The following is an 18,331-nucleotide window of genomic DNA, read 5'->3' as shown; positions in this document are numbered from 1 at the left end:
TAACACATTCAATAAATTAAAAAAAAAAGCCACAAAACTATTTTACTTACATAAACACACCTACTTTTTTATAAAGGTTTAAAATATATCTTTTCTTATTTCCAGATTCGCCAGTTTCGTGGAAGGAAACTCACACCTTAGCGATGACGAAGTGATGGACTACGAGTCCTACGCCTTCTCCATGGAGCGCTCGAAACCCATTGCCAACTCCACCAGGAACCACCTGGAGATATCTGATGACGACTCCTCGGAGTACGATGATGATTATTGAGGATGTACGGGACATTTTTTGGTGAAACTCCGTGGGAAAATAATCTTTATGGTCACACATCTGTGTCATATGAAAAGATTTGTACACCAGTTGTCTGTAGTCTCAGAAACGACTCGACCGATTTAGATATCTTTTAGTTGGTTTTGCTTGTCTTAATATAGGTGTGGTTTTAAAAAATAAAGAAGGTAAAACTAGCTAAAGAAAGGTTTAAAAAATTAAAAGAGTCTTTATATTAAAAATTAATAGCTGTCTGCTATTCTTTCTCGAGCTCAGAAATGGCTTGACCGATTTAAATGTTTTTTAGTATGTTTTGCTTGACCTATTATAGGTTTGGTTTAAAAAAACAAAGTGGGTAAAACGCTTAAGGTTTAAAAAAGAAAGAGATTCTATATATTAAAAATTAATAGCAACAATAGCGTATGTTCTGCTTGACCTAATATAGGTGTTGTTTTACCCTAAAGACCTGTTTAAAAGTCGTAAAACGTTCTATATAATAGAAATTAATAGCTGTTCATTAACCTCGCTGAAGCTCAAAAACGTATTGACGGTTTTAAATATTTTTTATTTTGTTTTGCTTGCCCAATATAGGGGGTACTTTAAAAAAAATAGGCATATCCCCAACTATACCGAAAATTTTATCCTCACTAATATTATAAATGTGAAAGTGCGTTTGTTTGTTTTTCCTTGTCTCACTCAGCAACCAAAGACATGATTGTTGGCATAGATTTAATTGAAAGGACGGAGAGTAACAAAGTTTTTATATAATAGGAAAAGAAACGGTTCCCATGAGATTTGTAAAAAAAAAACCGTTATAAACGCGTTCAGAGAACGCGGGCAACCGCTATTTGATGATAAGAAGAGAAATGTAAACGAGTTTTTTTCTTCGGGATATGATACTATGTAGCGATAAGGCCGCCTAATTGTATACATCGTGTAAACTAGTTTTCTTATAAATTTACCTGTATTTATATGTGGTGTACAATAAAAGTATATCCATTCATTCATTAATTTATACAGTTGTTGACCGAAGTGTTTGCTGATTTTGGGGCAAATGTTGATGATCCGCCTGAGATTGAACCTAATTAATCGTAGTATATCACGACGTAAATGTCAAAAATTGTCCAACTAGAGATAAACAAATGTATATGCATTAAAATTTAGTTTTAAAGTTTTTAACAAAAAAAAAAGGTTTTTAGGTTTTAAACAAAAAAAAAAAAACTAACTACTAAGCATATTGTCTTTTTGAAATTTATCTTTTTTGGTAAAAGCCTGACTGAGAACTATGGAGGGTAGAGGTAAGGAGAGTCATCTTATATGGGAGAAAAGTTGAAAAAGTGTCCAGTTGTATGCGCTAAATAACAGTTCAAAAATCCTCCACAATGGCGCTGGTGGATGCACAGGGTATGGTATGAATGTAGCAATCGTAGATGAATTGAAGTATGCCGAGTTAAAAAATTTAATGTCATTATCGACTAAAGTAGTTAATTATTGAGAATTTCAACAACTTACGTTGTACAAAATATTGTGGTAAATATAACCTTACTTCCTTGTTTATTTTTCAAGCCTACTCTAACAATATTTCTTTTAAGGGTTACCTTGATGCAAATGTGGCGCCATCCTAATTTAATACATTTTGACGGAAAATCTTTATAGTTATTCAACTAACGTATGTTACTGTTCGAGAAGCTCGAAAAATAGTCCATAGATCGATTTTAAAAGTTTGCATAATGTTGCCTTTCTTTATAAGAGTGTTTATATATTGTATATATTTTTATACCTAAGTTGCCACACGAATAATGAATTATAGACTAGCCATTGGTTGCAATCACAAATGGTAAGTATTACCATAAGATGTTTATGCTCGTAGTCGCGATATCGTCTTCGAATATCGAAACACTGTATCATCAAAGCAAAATGGACCTATAGTTACTCGTTTTAGAGTCGTAAATTCTGTAATCCTATTTTTGTTTTACAAACCGCGCTTGCTTTAAAACTACAAATTTTTGGTTTAAAACAAGGACAATAAATTCAATTTTACTTTGACGCTTTACATTATCGATCGTCGAAACCGACATTTACACAGAATCCGCATTCAGCCATTATTATATTCAGTGCATTGTGTCCAAAAACAGTGATAACGACCCGCGCAAGTCTCACTTCACACCCGCGGAATGTTGCTAGCTCACAAACTTTTTCTCACTTTCCTATTTTATGGTACGTCTATAACATTAGAGGAAAATAATTACTTTCAACTGCTAAATGGTATAAAGTGGTGTTGTTTTTGATGCTTCCATATTAGTCGTGTACACGGTTTCTGAATGTTCTTAATTCTATGTTACTTCATTTTCACGCGATCGCATATTTAAACGCGGCAAACGTAGGTAGATAATCTCATACTAGGCATCCCGAGTATTAAAAACACCGCATAACTGTGCCGTCGTAATGCCGTTTTTAAGGCACAAATGCCCGTTTTTACTAATGACAAGGCAATGCCTAAATAAGTAACACCTTATCTACGGATATTCCTAGGCATATATCAACTGTTCACGAATAGTTATCACCTAAGAGTTGGTGAAATGTATTTTTTCTATTGACATCGCCTAGATCATTAGGCATAAATGTCACAAATATTGGATAGAAGCAGGCGTTACTTTGCGGAAATCCATGATATATTATGAAAATTAAGCTTAATTTGCTATACTCCGCGAAAAACAGGAGAATCGTTGTTCTTATCAATTATTAATTGTAAAGTAAACATCTCCTGAGGATGCTTCGGTTTCGGAGCGAAACGTGCGTAAGGTACATTGCCGAGGATCTGTTTTTGGTGTGGACTATAAGGATTGAAGAAATTATAAATTATACCATACAGATTCTCCTGTTTTTCGCTGAGTGTCGCAAATTAACTTTAGTTTTCATAATATAAATGTCTTATAATTACCTCAAAATGCGTTGTTCTTTTCGTTTAACCAAGTCCAATATTATAATCTGTATAACATCACTTTACAAGCCCCTGGCTAATTATGTGAATAGAAGATTAATTACATATTTCTTAAATTTACATTCGTATTTGATTTTGATTTAATCAGTAAATTTTATATTGATCTCAGCATTTTCCTTAATTATAATTCCTTATTATTTAATGTAACAATAGATTATCTGACTAAAAATCTCAGACATTTAATTTATTTTAGTTTTTCTTAAAATTAACTTCGACCATATCAACAGTCAATACGTTATAACCATTCATAAATACAGCTTAAGTACCTAAAAAATCTATTGTTTACTATTTTTCTATATTGTATGAAGTCACTCCCTACTAAAAATTCTAACTCTCTCTCTCTAGTCTATTTGAGCGTTAAGATTTTTTGTTTATTCTACTACAAGTTAGCCCTTGACTGCAATCTTACTTGCTGGTAAGTGATGATACACTCTAACTTGGTAACGGGCTAACTTCAGAATCCCATACCCCTAATCGGTTTCTAAGAGAGGTCGTACCGGACCGTTAAATCGCGGCACGTCTTTGTCTGTACGGTGGTAACTAGCTACCGCAGAAGCCTTCAGCAAAGCATACAAAAAGAGGTCCAATCCCCATAAGGGGGTTAACTTAGGGCACTAGATAATTTAATCAGGGAAAAAAACAAATTTCTGTTAGTAATACTTTTTTATTATATTTATTATCCTTACTTTACTATTGTAATAGAAAATGAACACATGACAATAAAGATGAGTTATTCTGCGTTAGCACCATAGTTATAATAATATTGAAACAATTGCGTGTTATAATTACTGTAATATATAATATAATGTAATTTATTTCGTAATAATGTTTGTGTTCACATAAATTCTAAGATGAAAAAAAATAAAGATTTTTATAACTTTAATAGAGTTTCCTTTTTATAACCAACCATACAAAACACAGTTAAATACACATTTTCACAATCAATTAATAATTTTAAAAAAATGTTAATAAATTAAGCACAACTACGTTTAATCATTAAATAAATTTTTAGTCAATATAAGCTCTATATATTTGTTTATATGGCACTTCAAGGTCAGGAAATGCTTTTTGTGACATACATTTTGACACACCTTCAAACAATGTTTAAACAAAAAATTTTATACGTCACAAATGGTTCAGTTTATTACGATGAAAACGAATTAAAAATCATAATTTCATCGGCGCTAGCGTCGATGTTAATCACAAATAATTTCGTGCGTATCGATTCCAATTTTGGGATATACGAGTGCTTATTTTTCATACATTATGAAATCATTTTATATTCCGACGCCATTGCATTTTGTTTTCTTAAATGCCACCGCTCTTCTTCACGGACCCTCCGGTCTGCTTGAAGTTTTTATGTATGTTAATACAACGCAAATATATTGATGGACTCGATCATTGTTAGGTTTGGGGCTTATGGGGTGGTCGCGTCGTTACGACCTCGCGCGGCTTGCCTTCTTACTCTTGTCAAGGGTCTGCGGCGGAGGAGGCGGTTTCGCCGACATGTGGCGGCTGTACAACCTGCACGAAATTAAAAAGTTAACATATTTTGAAGTTATACTTCTTTTGGCGCGTTAGGGAAAAATTATGAGAGGTAATTTTTACGATGCGCTTGCACACCGTCACGAAAAACCGACACCCTGAAGTTAGCTATAAGGTATCGCAGTAGGTTCATTCTGGTGATTTAATTGATTCAATTGTGCAAAAATCTCAAATTTTAATGTTGAAGAAAACTTTTTTGTCCTATAATGAGTCTATTAGTATTCCAAATTTAATTATGTTTATTATGTCCATTTCTTTAATTATGTACAACGACCTACGTCAGTGATTATGTAGAAATATTTTTTGTGATATTTAAATAAACTTTTTTTAACTAGATAGTATAATAAAACTTTCAATGTATTAAATACTTTTTTTTATTGCTTGTGTCGTTTTTGCTAAAACCGTAGAAAGCCGAAAGATAAAAATTTTGAAAAGATTTTTATCTTGTAAGTATAACTTCTAACGCGTGTACATAAGTGCACACACTATTTTATTTGTTATTTTCTTTAGTAATAACTATACTAAAATTCAAGTACATTGGTTTGTTATTTGCGTAAAATAAGTGCAAACACACAAACACACTTTCGCATTAATAATATAAGTAAGGATAGCAGAATTTAGCCTTTTAATTTCAGAGAAAAAAATTATCATAGTTTCTCATGTTTTGATATGGGTAATATACTGATGACTCACTCTCTCTTCACTGACTCATTCTTCACTCGCGTTTTTTAAGGTTATTTACAAATCCTGTGGGAAAGGTCTGTTTAATGAGAAAATAAAGTAGCCTATGTTACTCTGTCCTTTGAATTAACCCGAAAATCAGGTTGATTGGTTGGTAAGTTAGGGCGTGAAGGAACAACAAACAAACATACATTCGCCTTTCTAATATTAGTTATAAGGATAACTTACACTCTGTAAGTCTCAGAGCGGAGGTAGTCAAGCACATGCGAGGGCCCCAGCTTGATCTGGTCCTCGATGTGGGGCACCCAGAAGTTGCCCTCCAGCCGCAGTACTGACTTGTTGCTGGCCAGGTCCAGCGAGCCTGCAAACAACATCACTTAACAACACAACTACTTTATTTTTTAACTTTTCTCAAACTATAAAAGACCATCAACTGTTTTAAAATACAAGAAAAAAATAAAATAAAATGCTTAGATTCCTACTAATTATCATAAGGAAAAGGAAGATATCAGTGTAGCCAGTGGCGTGCACTTCGTACATTCACAAAAGCACTGGCTACCCTAAAATTGATATATAACTCGTATAGTAGGAGGATTTTTGGTATTTTTGGCAATTTTCCGACTGTATGCATACCCTGGTAAGAAGCCCAGTGCACGCCACTGAGTGTAGTGTGTACATACAAAAAAACAAACGTTAGCTTTATTCACTTTTGTGCATCAGTTACCAAGATTTGTGAGGATAAAAACCAATTCAATTTATAAGTGAACTATTGTGTGCAATTTGTACACACTGTTATGTTAGGATAATTAAAAATATTGTAATCACCAATCTCAGGTGGCAAGACAACAAGTCTGTTGCCCTGCAGATGTAACTCCCTCAGTCGGGCTAGCTGGCCCAGCTCACGAGGCACCTCTATCAGATCATTCTCCCTCATTGACAGCTGAAATAAATTTATATAAATTAACAGAGAGTTCATTTACTCAGCAGGCAATGGAAAGAGCTCCGTCTTGACATAATATATGTATAGATCACATCATAAATTGTATCTAGCTTACAAGTGCCAAAGGACTGTAAAGAGTTGATGTAGGCATCTACAGCAATGGATGTCTTTCAGTTCAAATTATGATATAAGAAGCAAAATTATTTAATTATCAAATTATGCATGTGTGTATTGGCAGACATGTGGAAATTCTAATTGTCATGTGATTAAGAGATTTTCCTGTAGCAGTCTATAGCAAGTCACACTTTGAACCATGATAGCTTTTGATCAAGAAAAATCATTTTCAAAATGTTGATTTTCCTTGTTTTTTTGGTTCTTAACCCATTTAAACTGCATAAGACGACCCATAAAATCTAATTGAAAAAATGGTATTACAACATAAATAGATTCCCAATTCAATTTAGAACTATCTAAGAGGAAATACTGACGGCCTATTGATGACCGACTGACAGCAGCCAGCAGCAACCTTGCTTTCTGAGTCCAAGGCAGTGGGCTCGATTCCCACAACTGGAAAATGTTTATGTGATCAGTGATCAGTGTCTGGGTGTTTATCTGTATATTATAAGTATTTATGTACATTAATCATAAAAATATTCATCAGTCATTTTAGTACCCATAACACAAGCTACGCTTACTTTGGGGCTAGATGGCAATGTGTGTATTGACATAGTATATTTATTTATTTATTTATTTAAAAAAAAAACTCTTCATAAGAATTTAACTATCCTTAAAGCAATTGGCTCAGCTGGCGCTCAAGTAATCCAGCAGAGCCACATTAAATCAGATTTTATGATTATATGATGATATTATATACATACAATTTGTAAATTCTTCAGGTTTCCAATCTCTGGTGGTAGGAATTCAAAGTCATTGTCTCCAAGGTACAACGCTCTTAGACTATCTGTTAAGCAAAAAAAGTGAATGATTAAAATTCACCTTTAATACCATTTTTTAAATCTAAAGCCGAGTGTTAACATACAGAGAAAGTATAAATATTTTTTTAACAAAAAAAGAAGGTTTTTAGGTTTTTAACAAAAAAAAAAAAAACTAACTACTAAGCATATTGTCTTTTTGAAATTTATCTTTTTTGGTAAAAGCCTGACTGAGTGAGAACTATGGAGGGTAGAGGTAAGGAGAGTCATCTTATATGGGAGAAAAGTTGAAAAAGTGTCCAGTTGTATGCGCTAAATAACAGTTCAAAAATCCTCCACAATGGCGCTGGTGGATGCACAGGGTATGGTATGAATGTAGCAATCGTAGATGAATTGAAGTATGCCGAGTTAAAAAATTTAATGTCATTATCGACTAAAGTAGTTAATTATTGAGAATTTCAACAACTTACGTTGTACAAAATATTGTGGTAAATATAACCTTACTTCCTTGTTTATTTTTCAAGCCTACTCTAACAATATTTCTTTTAAGAGTTACCTTGATGCAAATGTGGCGCCATCCTAATTTAATACATTTTGACGGAAAATCTTTATAGTTATTCAACTAACGTATGTTACTGTTCGAGAAGCTCGAAAAATAGTCCATAGATCGATTTTAAAAGTTTGCATAATGTTGCCTTTCTTTATAAGAGTGTTTATATATTGTATATATTTTTATACCTAAGTTGCCACACGAATAATGAATTATAGACTAGCCATTGGTTGCAATCACAAATGGTAAGTATTACCATAAGATGTTTATGCTCGTAGTCGCGATATCGTCTTCGAATATCGAAACACTGTATCATCAAAGCAAAATGGACCTATAGTTACTCGTTTTAGAGTCGTAAATTCTGTAATCCTATTTTTGTTTTACAAACCGCGCTTGCTTTAAAACTACAAATTTTTGGTTTAAAACAAGGACAATAAATTCAATTTTACTTTGACGCTTTACATTATCGATCGTCGAAACCGACATTTACACAGAATCCGCATTCAGCCATTATTATATTCAGTGCATTGTGTCCAAAAACAGTGATAACGACCCGCGCAAGTCTCACTTCACACCCGCGGAATGTTGCTAGCTCACAAACTTTTTCTCACTTTCCTATTTTATGGTACGTCTATAACATTAGAGGTAAAATAATTACTTTCAACTGCTAAATGGTATAAAGTGGTGTTGTTTTTGATGCTTCCATATTAGTCGTGTACACGGTTTCTGAATGTTCTTAATTCTATGTTACTTCATTTTCACGCGATCGCATATTTAAACGCGGCAAACGTAGGTAGATAATCTCATACTAGGCATCCCGAGTATTAAAAACACCGCATAACTGTGCCGTCGTAATGCCGTTTTTAAGGCACAAATGCCCGTTTTTACTAATGACAAGGCAATGCCTAAATAAGTAACACCTTATCTACGGATATTCCTAGGCATATATCAACTGTTCACGAATAGTTATCACCTAAGAGTTGGTGAAATGTATTTTTTCTATTGACATCGCCTAGATCATTAGGCATAAATGTCACAAATATTGGATAGAAGCAGGCGTTACTTTGCGGAAATCCATGATATATTATGAAAATTAAGCTTAATTTGCTATACTCCGCGAAAAACAGGAGAATCGTTGTTCTTATCAATTATTAATTGTAAAGTAAACATCTCCTGAGGATGCTTCGGTTTCGGAGCGAAACGTGCGTAAGGTACATTGCCGAGGATCTGTTTTTGGTGTGGACTATAAGGATTGAAGAAATTATAAATTATACCATACAGATTCTCCTGTTTTTCGCTGAGTGTCGCAAATTAACTTTAGTTTTCATAATATAAATGTCTTATAATTACCTCAAAATGCGTTGTTCTTTTCGTTTAACCAAGTCCAATATTATAATCTGTATAACATCACTTTACAAGCCCCTGGCTAATTATGTGAATAGAAGATTAATTACATATTTCTTAAATTTACATTCGTATTTGATTTTGATTTAATCAGTAAATTTTATATTGATCTCAGCATTTTCCTTAATTATAATTCCTTATTATTTAATGTAACAATAGATTATCTGACTAAAAATCTCAGACATTTAATTTATTTTAGTTTTTCTTAAAATTAACTTCGACCATATCAACAGTCAATACGTTATAACCATTCATAAATACAGCTTAAGTACCTAAAAAATCTATTGTTTACTATTTTTCTATATTGTATGAAGTCACTCCCTACTAAAAATTCTAACTCTCTCTCTCTAGTCTATTTGAGCGTTAAGATTTTTTGTTTATTCTACTACAAGTTAGCCCTTGACTGCAATCTTACTTGCTGGTAAGTGATGATACACTCTAACTTGGTAACGGGCTAACTTCAGAATCCCATACCCCTAATCGGTTTCTAAGAGAGGTCGTACCGGACCGTTAAATCGCGGCACGTCTTTGTCTGTACGGTGGTAACTAGCTACCGCAGAAGCCTTCAGCAAAGCATACAAAAAGAGGTCCAATCCCCATAAGGGGGTTAACTTAGGGCACTAGATAATTTAATCAGGGAAAAAAACAAATTTCTGTTAGTAATACTTTTTTATTATATTTATTATCCTTACTTTACTATTGTAATAGAAAATGAACACATGACAATAAAGATGAGTTATTCTGCGTTAGCACCATAGTTATAATAATATTGAAACAATTGCGTGTTATAATTACTGTAATATATAATATAATGTAATTTATTTCGTAATAATGTTTGTGTTCACATAAATTCTAAGATGAAAAAAAATAAAGATTTTTATAACTTTAATAGAGTTTCCTTTTTATAACCAACCATACAAAACACAGTTAAATACACATTTTCACAATCAATTAATAATTTTAAAAAAATGTTAATAAATTAAGCACAACTACGTTTAATCATTAAATAAATTTTTAGTCAATATAAGCTCTATATATTTGTTTATATGGCACTTCAAGGTCAGGAAATGCTTTTTGTGACATACATTTTGACACACCTTCAAACAATGTTTAAACAAAAAATTTTATACGTCACAAATGGTTCAGTTTATTACGATGAAAACGAATTAAAAATCATAATTTCATCGGCGTTAGCGTCGATGTTAATCACAAATAATTTCGTGCGTATCGATTCCAATTTTGGGATATACGAGTGCTTATTTTTCATACATTATGAAATCATTTTATATTCCGACGCCATTGCATTTTGTTTTCTTAAATGCCACCGCTCTTCTTCACGGACCCTCCGGTCTGCTTGAAGTTTTTATGTATGTTAATACAACGCAAATATATTGATGGACTCGATCATTGTTAGGTTTGGGGCTTATGGGGTGGTCGCGTCGTTACGACCTCGCGCGGCTTGCCTTCTTACTCTTGTCAAGGGTCTGCGGCGGAGGAGGCGGTTTCGCCGACATGTGGCGGCTGTACAACCTGCACGAAATTAAAAAGTTAACATATTTTGAAGTTATACTTCTTTTGGCGCGTTAGGGAAAAATTATGAGAGGTAATTTTTACGATGCGCTTGCACACCGTCACGAAAAACCGACACCCTGAAGTTAGCTATAAGGTATCGCAGTAGGTTCATTCTGGTGATTTAATTGATTCAATTGTGCAAAAATCTCAAATTTTAATGTTGAAGAAAACTTTTTTGTCCTATAATGAGTCTATTAGTATTCCAAATTTAATTATGTTTATTATGTCCATTTCTTTAATTATGTACAACGACCTACGTCAGTGATTATGTAGAAATATTTTTTGTGATATTTAAATAAACTTTTTTTAACTAGATAGTATAATAAAACTTTCAATGTATTAAATACTTTTTTTTATTGCTTGTGTCGTTTTTGCTAAAACCGTAGAAAGCCGAAAGATAAAAATTTTGAAAAGATTTTTATCTTGTAAGTATAACTTCTAACGCGTGTACATAAGTGCACACACTATTTTATTTGTTATTTTCTTTAGTAATAACTATACTAAAATTCAAGTACATTGGTTTGTTATTTGCGTAAAATAAGTGCAAACACACAAACACACTTTCGCATTAATAATATAAGTAAGGATAGCAGAATTTAGCCTTTTAATTTCAGAGAAAAAAATTATCATAGTTTCTCATGTTTTGATATGGGTAATATACTGATGACTCACTCTCTCTTCACTGACTCATTCTTCACTCGCGTTTTTTAAGGTTATTTACAAATCCTGTGGGAAAGGTCTGTTTAATGAGAAAATAAAGTAGCCTATGTTACTCTGTCCTTTGAATTAACCCGAAAATCAGGTTGATTGGTTGGTAAGTTAGGGCGTGAAGGAACAACAAACAAACATACATTCGCCTTTCTAATATTAGTTATAAGGATAACTTACACTCTGTAAGTCTCAGAGCGGAGGTAGTCAAGCACATGCGAGGGCCCCAGCTTGATCTGGTCCTCGATGTGGGGCACCCAGAAGTTGCCCTCCAGCCGCAGTACTGACTTGTTGCTGGCCAGGTCCAGCGAGCCTGCAAACAACATCACTTAACAACACAACTACTTTATTTTTTAACTTTTCTCAAACTATAAAAGACCATCAACTGTTTTAAAATACAAGAAAAAAATAAAATAAAATGCTTAGATTCCTACTAATTATCATAAGGAAAAGGAAGATATCAGTGTAGCCAGTGGCGTGCACTTCGTACATTCACAAAAGCACTGGCTACCCTAAAATTGATATATAACTCGTATAGTAGGAGGATTTTTGGTATTTTTGGCAATTTTCCGACTGTATGCATACCCTGGTAAGAAGCCCAGTGCACGCCACTGAGTGTAGTGTGTACATACAAAAAAACAAACGTTAGCTTTATTCACTTTTGTGCATCAGTTACCAAGATTTGTGAGGATAAAAACCAATTCAATTTATAAGTGAACTATTGTGTGCAATTTGTACACACTGTTATGTTTGGATAATTAAAAATATTTTAATCACCAATCTCAGGTGGCAAGACAACAAGTCTGTTGCCCTGCAGATGTAACTCCCTCAGTCGGGCTAGCTGGCCCAGCTCACGAGGCACCTCTATCAGATCATTCTCCCTCATTGACAGCTGAAATAAATTTATATAAATTAACAGAGAGTTCATTTACTCAGCAGGCAATGGAAAGAGCTCCGTCTTGACATATATGTATAGATCACATCATAAATTGTATCTAGCTTACAAGTGCCAAAGGACTGTAAAGAGTTGATGTAGGCATCTACAGCAATGGATGTCTTTCAGTTCAAATTATGATATAAGAAGCAAAATGAAAAAAGCATTAATTATCAAATTATGCATGTGTGTATTGGCAGACATGTGGAAATTCTAATTGTCATGTGATTAAGAGATTTTCCTGTAGCAGTCTATAGCAAGTCACACTTTGAACCATTATAGCTTTTGATCAAGAAAAATCATTTTCAAAATGTTGATTTTCCTTGTTTTTTTGGTTCTTAACCCATTTAAACTGCATTAGACGACCCATAAAATCTAATTGAAAAAATGGTATTACAACATAAATAGATTCCCAATTCAATTTAGAACTATCTAAGAGGAAATACTGACGGCCTATTGATGACCGACTGACAGCAGCCAGCAGCAACCTTGCTTTCTGAGTCCAAGGCAGTGGGCTCGATTCCCACAACTGGAAAATGTTTATGTGATCAGTGATCAGTGTCTGGGTGTTTATCTGTATATTATAAGTATTTATGTACATTAATCATAAAAATATTCATCAGTCATTTTAGTACCCATAACACAAGCTACGCTTACTTTGGGGCTAGATGGCAATGTGTGTATTGACATAGTATATTTATTTATTTATTTAAAAAAAAAAACTCTTCATAAGAATTTAACTATCCTTAAAGCAATTGGCTCAGCTGGCGCTCAAGTAATCCAGCAGAGCCACATTAAATCAGATTTTATGATTATATGATGATATTATATACATACAATTTGTAAATTCTTCAGGTTTCCAATCTCTGGTGGTAGGAATTCAAAGTCATTGTCTCCAAGGTACAACGCTCTTAGACTCTCTGCAAAGCAAAAAAAGTGAATGATTAAAATTCACCTTTAATACCATTTTTTAAATCTAAAGCCGAGTGTTAACATACAGAGATAAATAGTTTTTTAGCTGTTTCAACTATAACTGAATTTGAAAAAAAATTATGGTACTACAAATTTTTGACGGCCGACTGGCGCAGTGGGCAGCGACCCTGCTTTCTGAGTCCAAGGCCGTGGGTTCGATTCCCACAACTGGAAAATGTTTGTGTGATGAGCATTAAGTGTTTTTCAGTGTCTGGGTGTTTATATGTATTTTCTAAGTATTTATGTATATATAATTCATAAAAATATTCATCAGTCATCTTAGTACCCATAACACAAGCTACGCTTACTTTGGGGCTAGGTGGCGATGTGTGTATTGTCGTAGTATATTTATTTATTTATTAAAAAAAAAAAAAAAAAAAAAAAAAAAAAATGATTCATAAAACTATTTTCCCTAAGTAAGCATTGCCTCTATTAAAACAATTTTCATAAATGTCTTGTCAGGTAATAAAAATCCAATATGGCAGCTCTACTACGAAAAAAAACAGTGTCTCAAATAATGCCAAAGTGTTACTGTTTTTGAATACAATTACAGTACCAACTGCAAGCATTGTATTTCTTTAATCTTTATACAAGTAGCGGCACGAAACTCTAGCGGTGACCTTCATTGCGCAGAAGTCGAAAATAAGGTATCATGGGGGAATAAGCGGGTTGCGGGGCGGGCGTGCGTATCGTTTGCACGCGCTGATTGGTTCTCCAGTCGCATTCCGTCCCCCGTACCGATATGACGCCCCGCGCACTTCCAGTGTACAGTCGCGTTCTAAATTGTATTGTTATATCTGTTAATTTTTGTTGTTGCTGTTTGTTAAGTTTAAGTTTGTTAATTTGGTTTGTTTGTGACTTTATTATATTCACTGTTGAATATGTCTAAAAGATATAATACTGTTTTGAGAAGACAGGCACGGAAAATGGTGTATGACGTGCATTGTTTTTTGAAAAAAGAGTCTAAGGAATTAATTGTTTCTTTACAACAAATTAAACGTGAGATAGACGACGCTACGAGTATTTTACTCAGCCATTCCGACAGCAGCAGCCAGATGAAACAAACTACAAAGTTATTAAGGCAGAAAATATGAAATTAAATAGTTTAATCAGTGACTTAGGGAAAATCCAAAAAAAGGCCAGCAGAGTCTACAAAAACTTCAATAGCAACGGTAAGGAATATCACCAATCAAGCCAGTAGTTCCGATTTAATCACAGTGTTCAGAACACCTGGCAAAAAACGTTCCCGAACAAAACCGGTCACAAATATTGATAACTTCGACCAAGGAGTAATAAAGAGGTGCATTCATAATTTTCACAAAACAAATAATGAACTTCCTACCGTCGGAAAGCTGAAACAAAAACTAGAGGAAGACATAAATTTCAACGGCTCAGAACGAAGTCTTCGGCAAATAATTAAGGGTTTGGGATTTCGGTGGAAAAACACCGAAAACAATCGGAAAGTGTTGATTGAAACATCAAATATACGTTTTCAACGCATAGAATATCTACGTAAAATAAAACAATATCGTCAAGAGGGAAGGCCTATTGTATATACGGACGAATCCTATGTAGATTCATCGCACTGTTCTCGAAAATCCTGGACCGATGGTTCTTGTAAGGGCCTCAAAAAACCAATTTCGAAAGGACAGCGAGTTGTCATTGTCCACGCAGGGTCTGAAACTGGGTTTATACCCAATGTGTTGCTCACTTTTAAAGCTGGTACCAAATCAGGCGACTACTACGACAACATGAATTACGAGAACTATGAAAAATGGCTCAGAACTCAGTTATTGCCCAACCTACCACCCAATAGCGTCGTGGTAGTTGACAACGCGTCCTATCATAATAAACAGTGGGATCTCGCACCAACCTCTAATTCAAAGAAAGCTGACATGCAGGCTTGGCTCACTGATAAAGGCATACAGTATGTAAAATGGAGTGTTACTAAATGTATAGAGTTAATTCAAGAAAAAGTTTTATTGATGGGTGCATGGGATTGGCAAAAATTATGCAAAAAGGTGAAGGATATAGAAGAGCAATATACAATGAGTGACTGTGTCGTGGATTTGGTAACAGAAGAATTCACTATTCGCGGTAATGAAGATAGTTCAGAGGATAGCCTCGGTGAGTCCGATGACGATGACTCTGCTAGTACCGACGACCGGAGCAGCCCTGAGTCCCGGCCATCAACGAGCAAAAGGCCCTGTCTAGAAACCATTGAAGGCGTGATACCATTATCTGATTCAGACTAGGAAAAGGGCAGCTTAGGTTGTGTGAATGTATGTGATTGTCATTTCGCCCATCTTTAGTTCAGAAACTAGTTTTTTATATCTAAAATAAAAATTGAAAATTCGTGAATGTTTTTATTTTTCTACTTTTAAAACTTGTTAAAAATTATTATATCATAGGTAACATGAAACTTAGGAATTTGAATTTGGAACTATAAACTGTCATTAATATTACAAACACATACACTCATACACGCACTCACACCACACACACACGCACACATTACATTAAAATAATATCATTATCATTAACAAACAAACATTACTTATTAGTAGTTAATTTATTAAAGTAGCGATTGTATTGCGTGCGCGACAGTCCCCATGCGCAGATATCCCCTCTACGTTTCCTTCAGCGCTAAAGTTACGTGCCGCGATCTGTACCACACTTGGATACACGCAAAGATGTTGGCATTGCAATGAAAAATTGCTATTACTTAGCATTCCACTGAATAACACATGCATCTATCCAATATTTGAATAACACATGTATTATTCTAAATACTACTCTCATACTGGTACTCACCCATCATATAGAAATTCCCTGGCAGTGTCTCCTCTTTCAAATTATTGTATGTCAGGTCCAAAATTTCCAACACAGGGAAGGCCCCAAAGCCGCGTGGCAAAGTATACAGTCTATTAAGAGACACATTTAGTATGCGAAGCTTTGGCAAAGAAGAAAGGCTGACTGGTAGTTCTTCTATGTGGTTGTTGGCAAGATTGAGTATTTCTAAGTTAATGAGATTTGCAAGGCCTGCCGGGACTGTTGACAGCTTGTTATGGCTGAGGGTAAGTCGCGTTATGTTTTCCAGACTGACTGAAATATGAAAAGCTGAGTTAAGTTAAAGTTGGGTTAAGTTCCATTGAATGCTTAGTTTTTTTTCATTGCAGCAAATGAGGGTGATGTAATAATGCATCACATTCGAGGATTATAATTGTGTACAGACATAGACATATTTCTGTATTGCCTGGAAATTGTATGAGTTGAGATCCCCTTACAAATCCCCGGAAGGGACAATTTGGTAACAAAGAATGTCTAAATATTTTCTGGTTTGGTCTGGCTGTAGCTAGTTACTACCCAAACAACAAATATGTGTCAAGTGTTCTATTGTTCCAATACCATACCCGTGTATAAACCAATAATGGTATCCAAACTGGTATCAGAAATGTGTTTAATATACCAGCTGCATATCTAAAAGGTTATGCTACATTGGCACTTAGCTTAGCAAGTGAGATTGCAGCCAAGGGCTATCTTTTTAAATAAAAAAATGTGCTGTGATTCCTTGGAGAAAACTTAATCTCACTATAAATCAGTCATTAACACTGGCAATATCCCTTTGATCTAAAATCATAAGTTTGTATTCGAGTAGGCCAATTCTCGTATATAGAGGAGTATAAGAGAAGTCCAGTGTCCAGCAGTTATCTAAAATTAACAATAACTATGCATGTGATAAAGATATACTATGTTATAAGGAAAATAGTAACCGTGCTAGCAGTTAGGTCATATCTAAATAGAGGACTCATATATTATGATGAAAAACATTTGTAAATAATTTCATTCATCATTGGCTATTTTCATTCACATCATACTATTAATTATTGCATAAAACATAAATTTTCTCATAATTCATAGTTCATATTCGGGCGTAAACAGAATAAACAAATAGATAACAGGACAGATGTTTATCCTGTAAAACTTGTTCTTGGCTAAAAAGGAAAAACAAGGTCTTAGAAAGCCAACTCACAGAGTCCAGGTATTTCATCAAGGTTGGAAATCCCTTTATCGACCAAATCTATTTCGGGATTGTTTATTTCTTTCGCTTCTTCTATAACTTTTTTAGCTTTCGACATTTTGGCTGTGTTTGGAATACAGGAAACTGGCGGAGGGTGACTCATTTTATGCGGGCGTGTTTACGAAAAATACAAAATTATTTCGGAGGTTTTAGCCAATCACATGGGATTGTAACCTGTTGCTTCGTTGTTCCGTTGCTTTTCATTGGACAAAATAAGTGCAAAAAGAAGTGACACAGGTTAAAAATATTGAAGACTTGATTAGTTTGCGGACTGAATTTTAGGCGCTTATTAGACAATCCGTCTATTGCATAATGTATTGATAGTTGCCCAGAGTTAAAGGTTTATTACATTTCCCGATATGTCGGGATCCTGACACTAAATTAGGCATAGTCTTCCCGATCCACCAGCCCGCATTTGAGCGGCGTGGTGTGTCTATGCTCCACAATATCTTTCACCTATGAAGTAAATTAAATTTATGATGAAAACCAAGATGATTCAAAATTATAGAGGATCTTCTCTAATATCTTAAAATACTGTTTCACTGAAGTCTTCATTGTCTTATTTTTCGGGTTCTGTACTCAAAACAGTACCTTGTACGATGGTACGGAACCCTTTCTGTGAGTCGAAATAGAACTTGCCTGTTTTGTATTTTAATTGACTACTTCTTTTGGCTTTTATAGCGCGTTGGTGCATAGAAGACACACGTACAAATCTTTAAAAGTTTGCATTGAAACTGAGTTGG

General features: G+C 34.3%; 3 protein-coding genes across 3 annotated transcripts in view; 1 reads left to right on the top strand and 2 right to left on the bottom strand.

The window, feature by feature from the left end:
* Nucleotides 1-1,632, top strand: part of LOC120626464 (myosin heavy chain 95F) — an 89,822-nt gene extending 88,190 nt beyond the window's left edge. The window contains exon 34 of the mRNA XM_039893992.1: nt 106-1,632. Coding sequence (XP_039749926.1) covers nt 106-271 — 166 coding nt within the window. The 3' untranslated portion in view covers nt 272-1,632. The remainder of the gene's footprint in view (nt 1-105) is intronic.
* Nucleotides 1,633-3,919: 2,287 nt separating this feature from the next.
* Nucleotides 3,920-7,418, bottom strand: LOC120626438 (ras suppressor protein 1-like; the record flags this gene model as incomplete). Its single annotated transcript, XM_039893965.1, has 4 exons — nt 3,920-4,793; nt 5,724-5,856; nt 6,321-6,435; nt 7,314-7,418. Coding segments are annotated over 4 exons (441 nt in total), but the record flags the coding sequence as incomplete, so codon positions are not given.
* Nucleotides 7,419-9,977: 2,559 nt separating this feature from the next.
* On the bottom strand, nt 9,978-17,706 carry LOC120626243 (ras suppressor protein 1-like). The gene is made up of 6 exons (XM_039893656.1): nt 17,541-17,706; nt 16,322-16,612; nt 13,373-13,455; nt 12,379-12,493; nt 11,782-11,914; nt 9,978-10,851 (listed from the first exon to the last, which is right to left on the bottom strand). The coding sequence occupies exons 1-6, from the start codon at nt 17,689-17,691 to the stop codon at nt 10,764-10,766; spliced, it is 861 nt and encodes a 286-aa protein (XP_039749590.1). The 5' UTR covers nt 17,692-17,706; the 3' UTR covers nt 9,978-10,763.
* Between the last annotated feature and the right edge of the window lie 625 nt (nt 17,707-18,331).

Source organism: Pararge aegeria, chromosome 9 (genome assembly GCF_905163445.1).
Source record: "Pararge aegeria chromosome 9, ilParAegt1.1, whole genome shotgun sequence".
Taxonomy (NCBI): Eukaryota; Metazoa; Arthropoda; class Insecta; order Lepidoptera; family Nymphalidae; genus Pararge; species Pararge aegeria.
Note: the sequence above shows the minus strand (reverse complement) of the source record. Positions and strands in the feature narration are given on the sequence as shown.

Bases quoted from the DNA above. Each gene is read 5' to 3' on its own strand.
- LOC120626243 (XM_039893656.1), bottom strand. From the start codon at position 17,691: ATGAGTCACCCTCCGCCAGTTTCCTGTATTCCAAACACAGCCAAAATG. The intron at 12,494-13,372 runs GTATGTATATAA...AATTTATTTCAG, and splicing joins ACCTGAAGAATTTACAAATT to CTGTCAATGAGGGAGAATGA. The intron at 11,915-12,378 runs GTGATTAAAATA...TGTTGTTTGCAG, and splicing joins TGTCTTGCCACCTGAGATTG to GCTCGCTGGACCTGGCCAGC.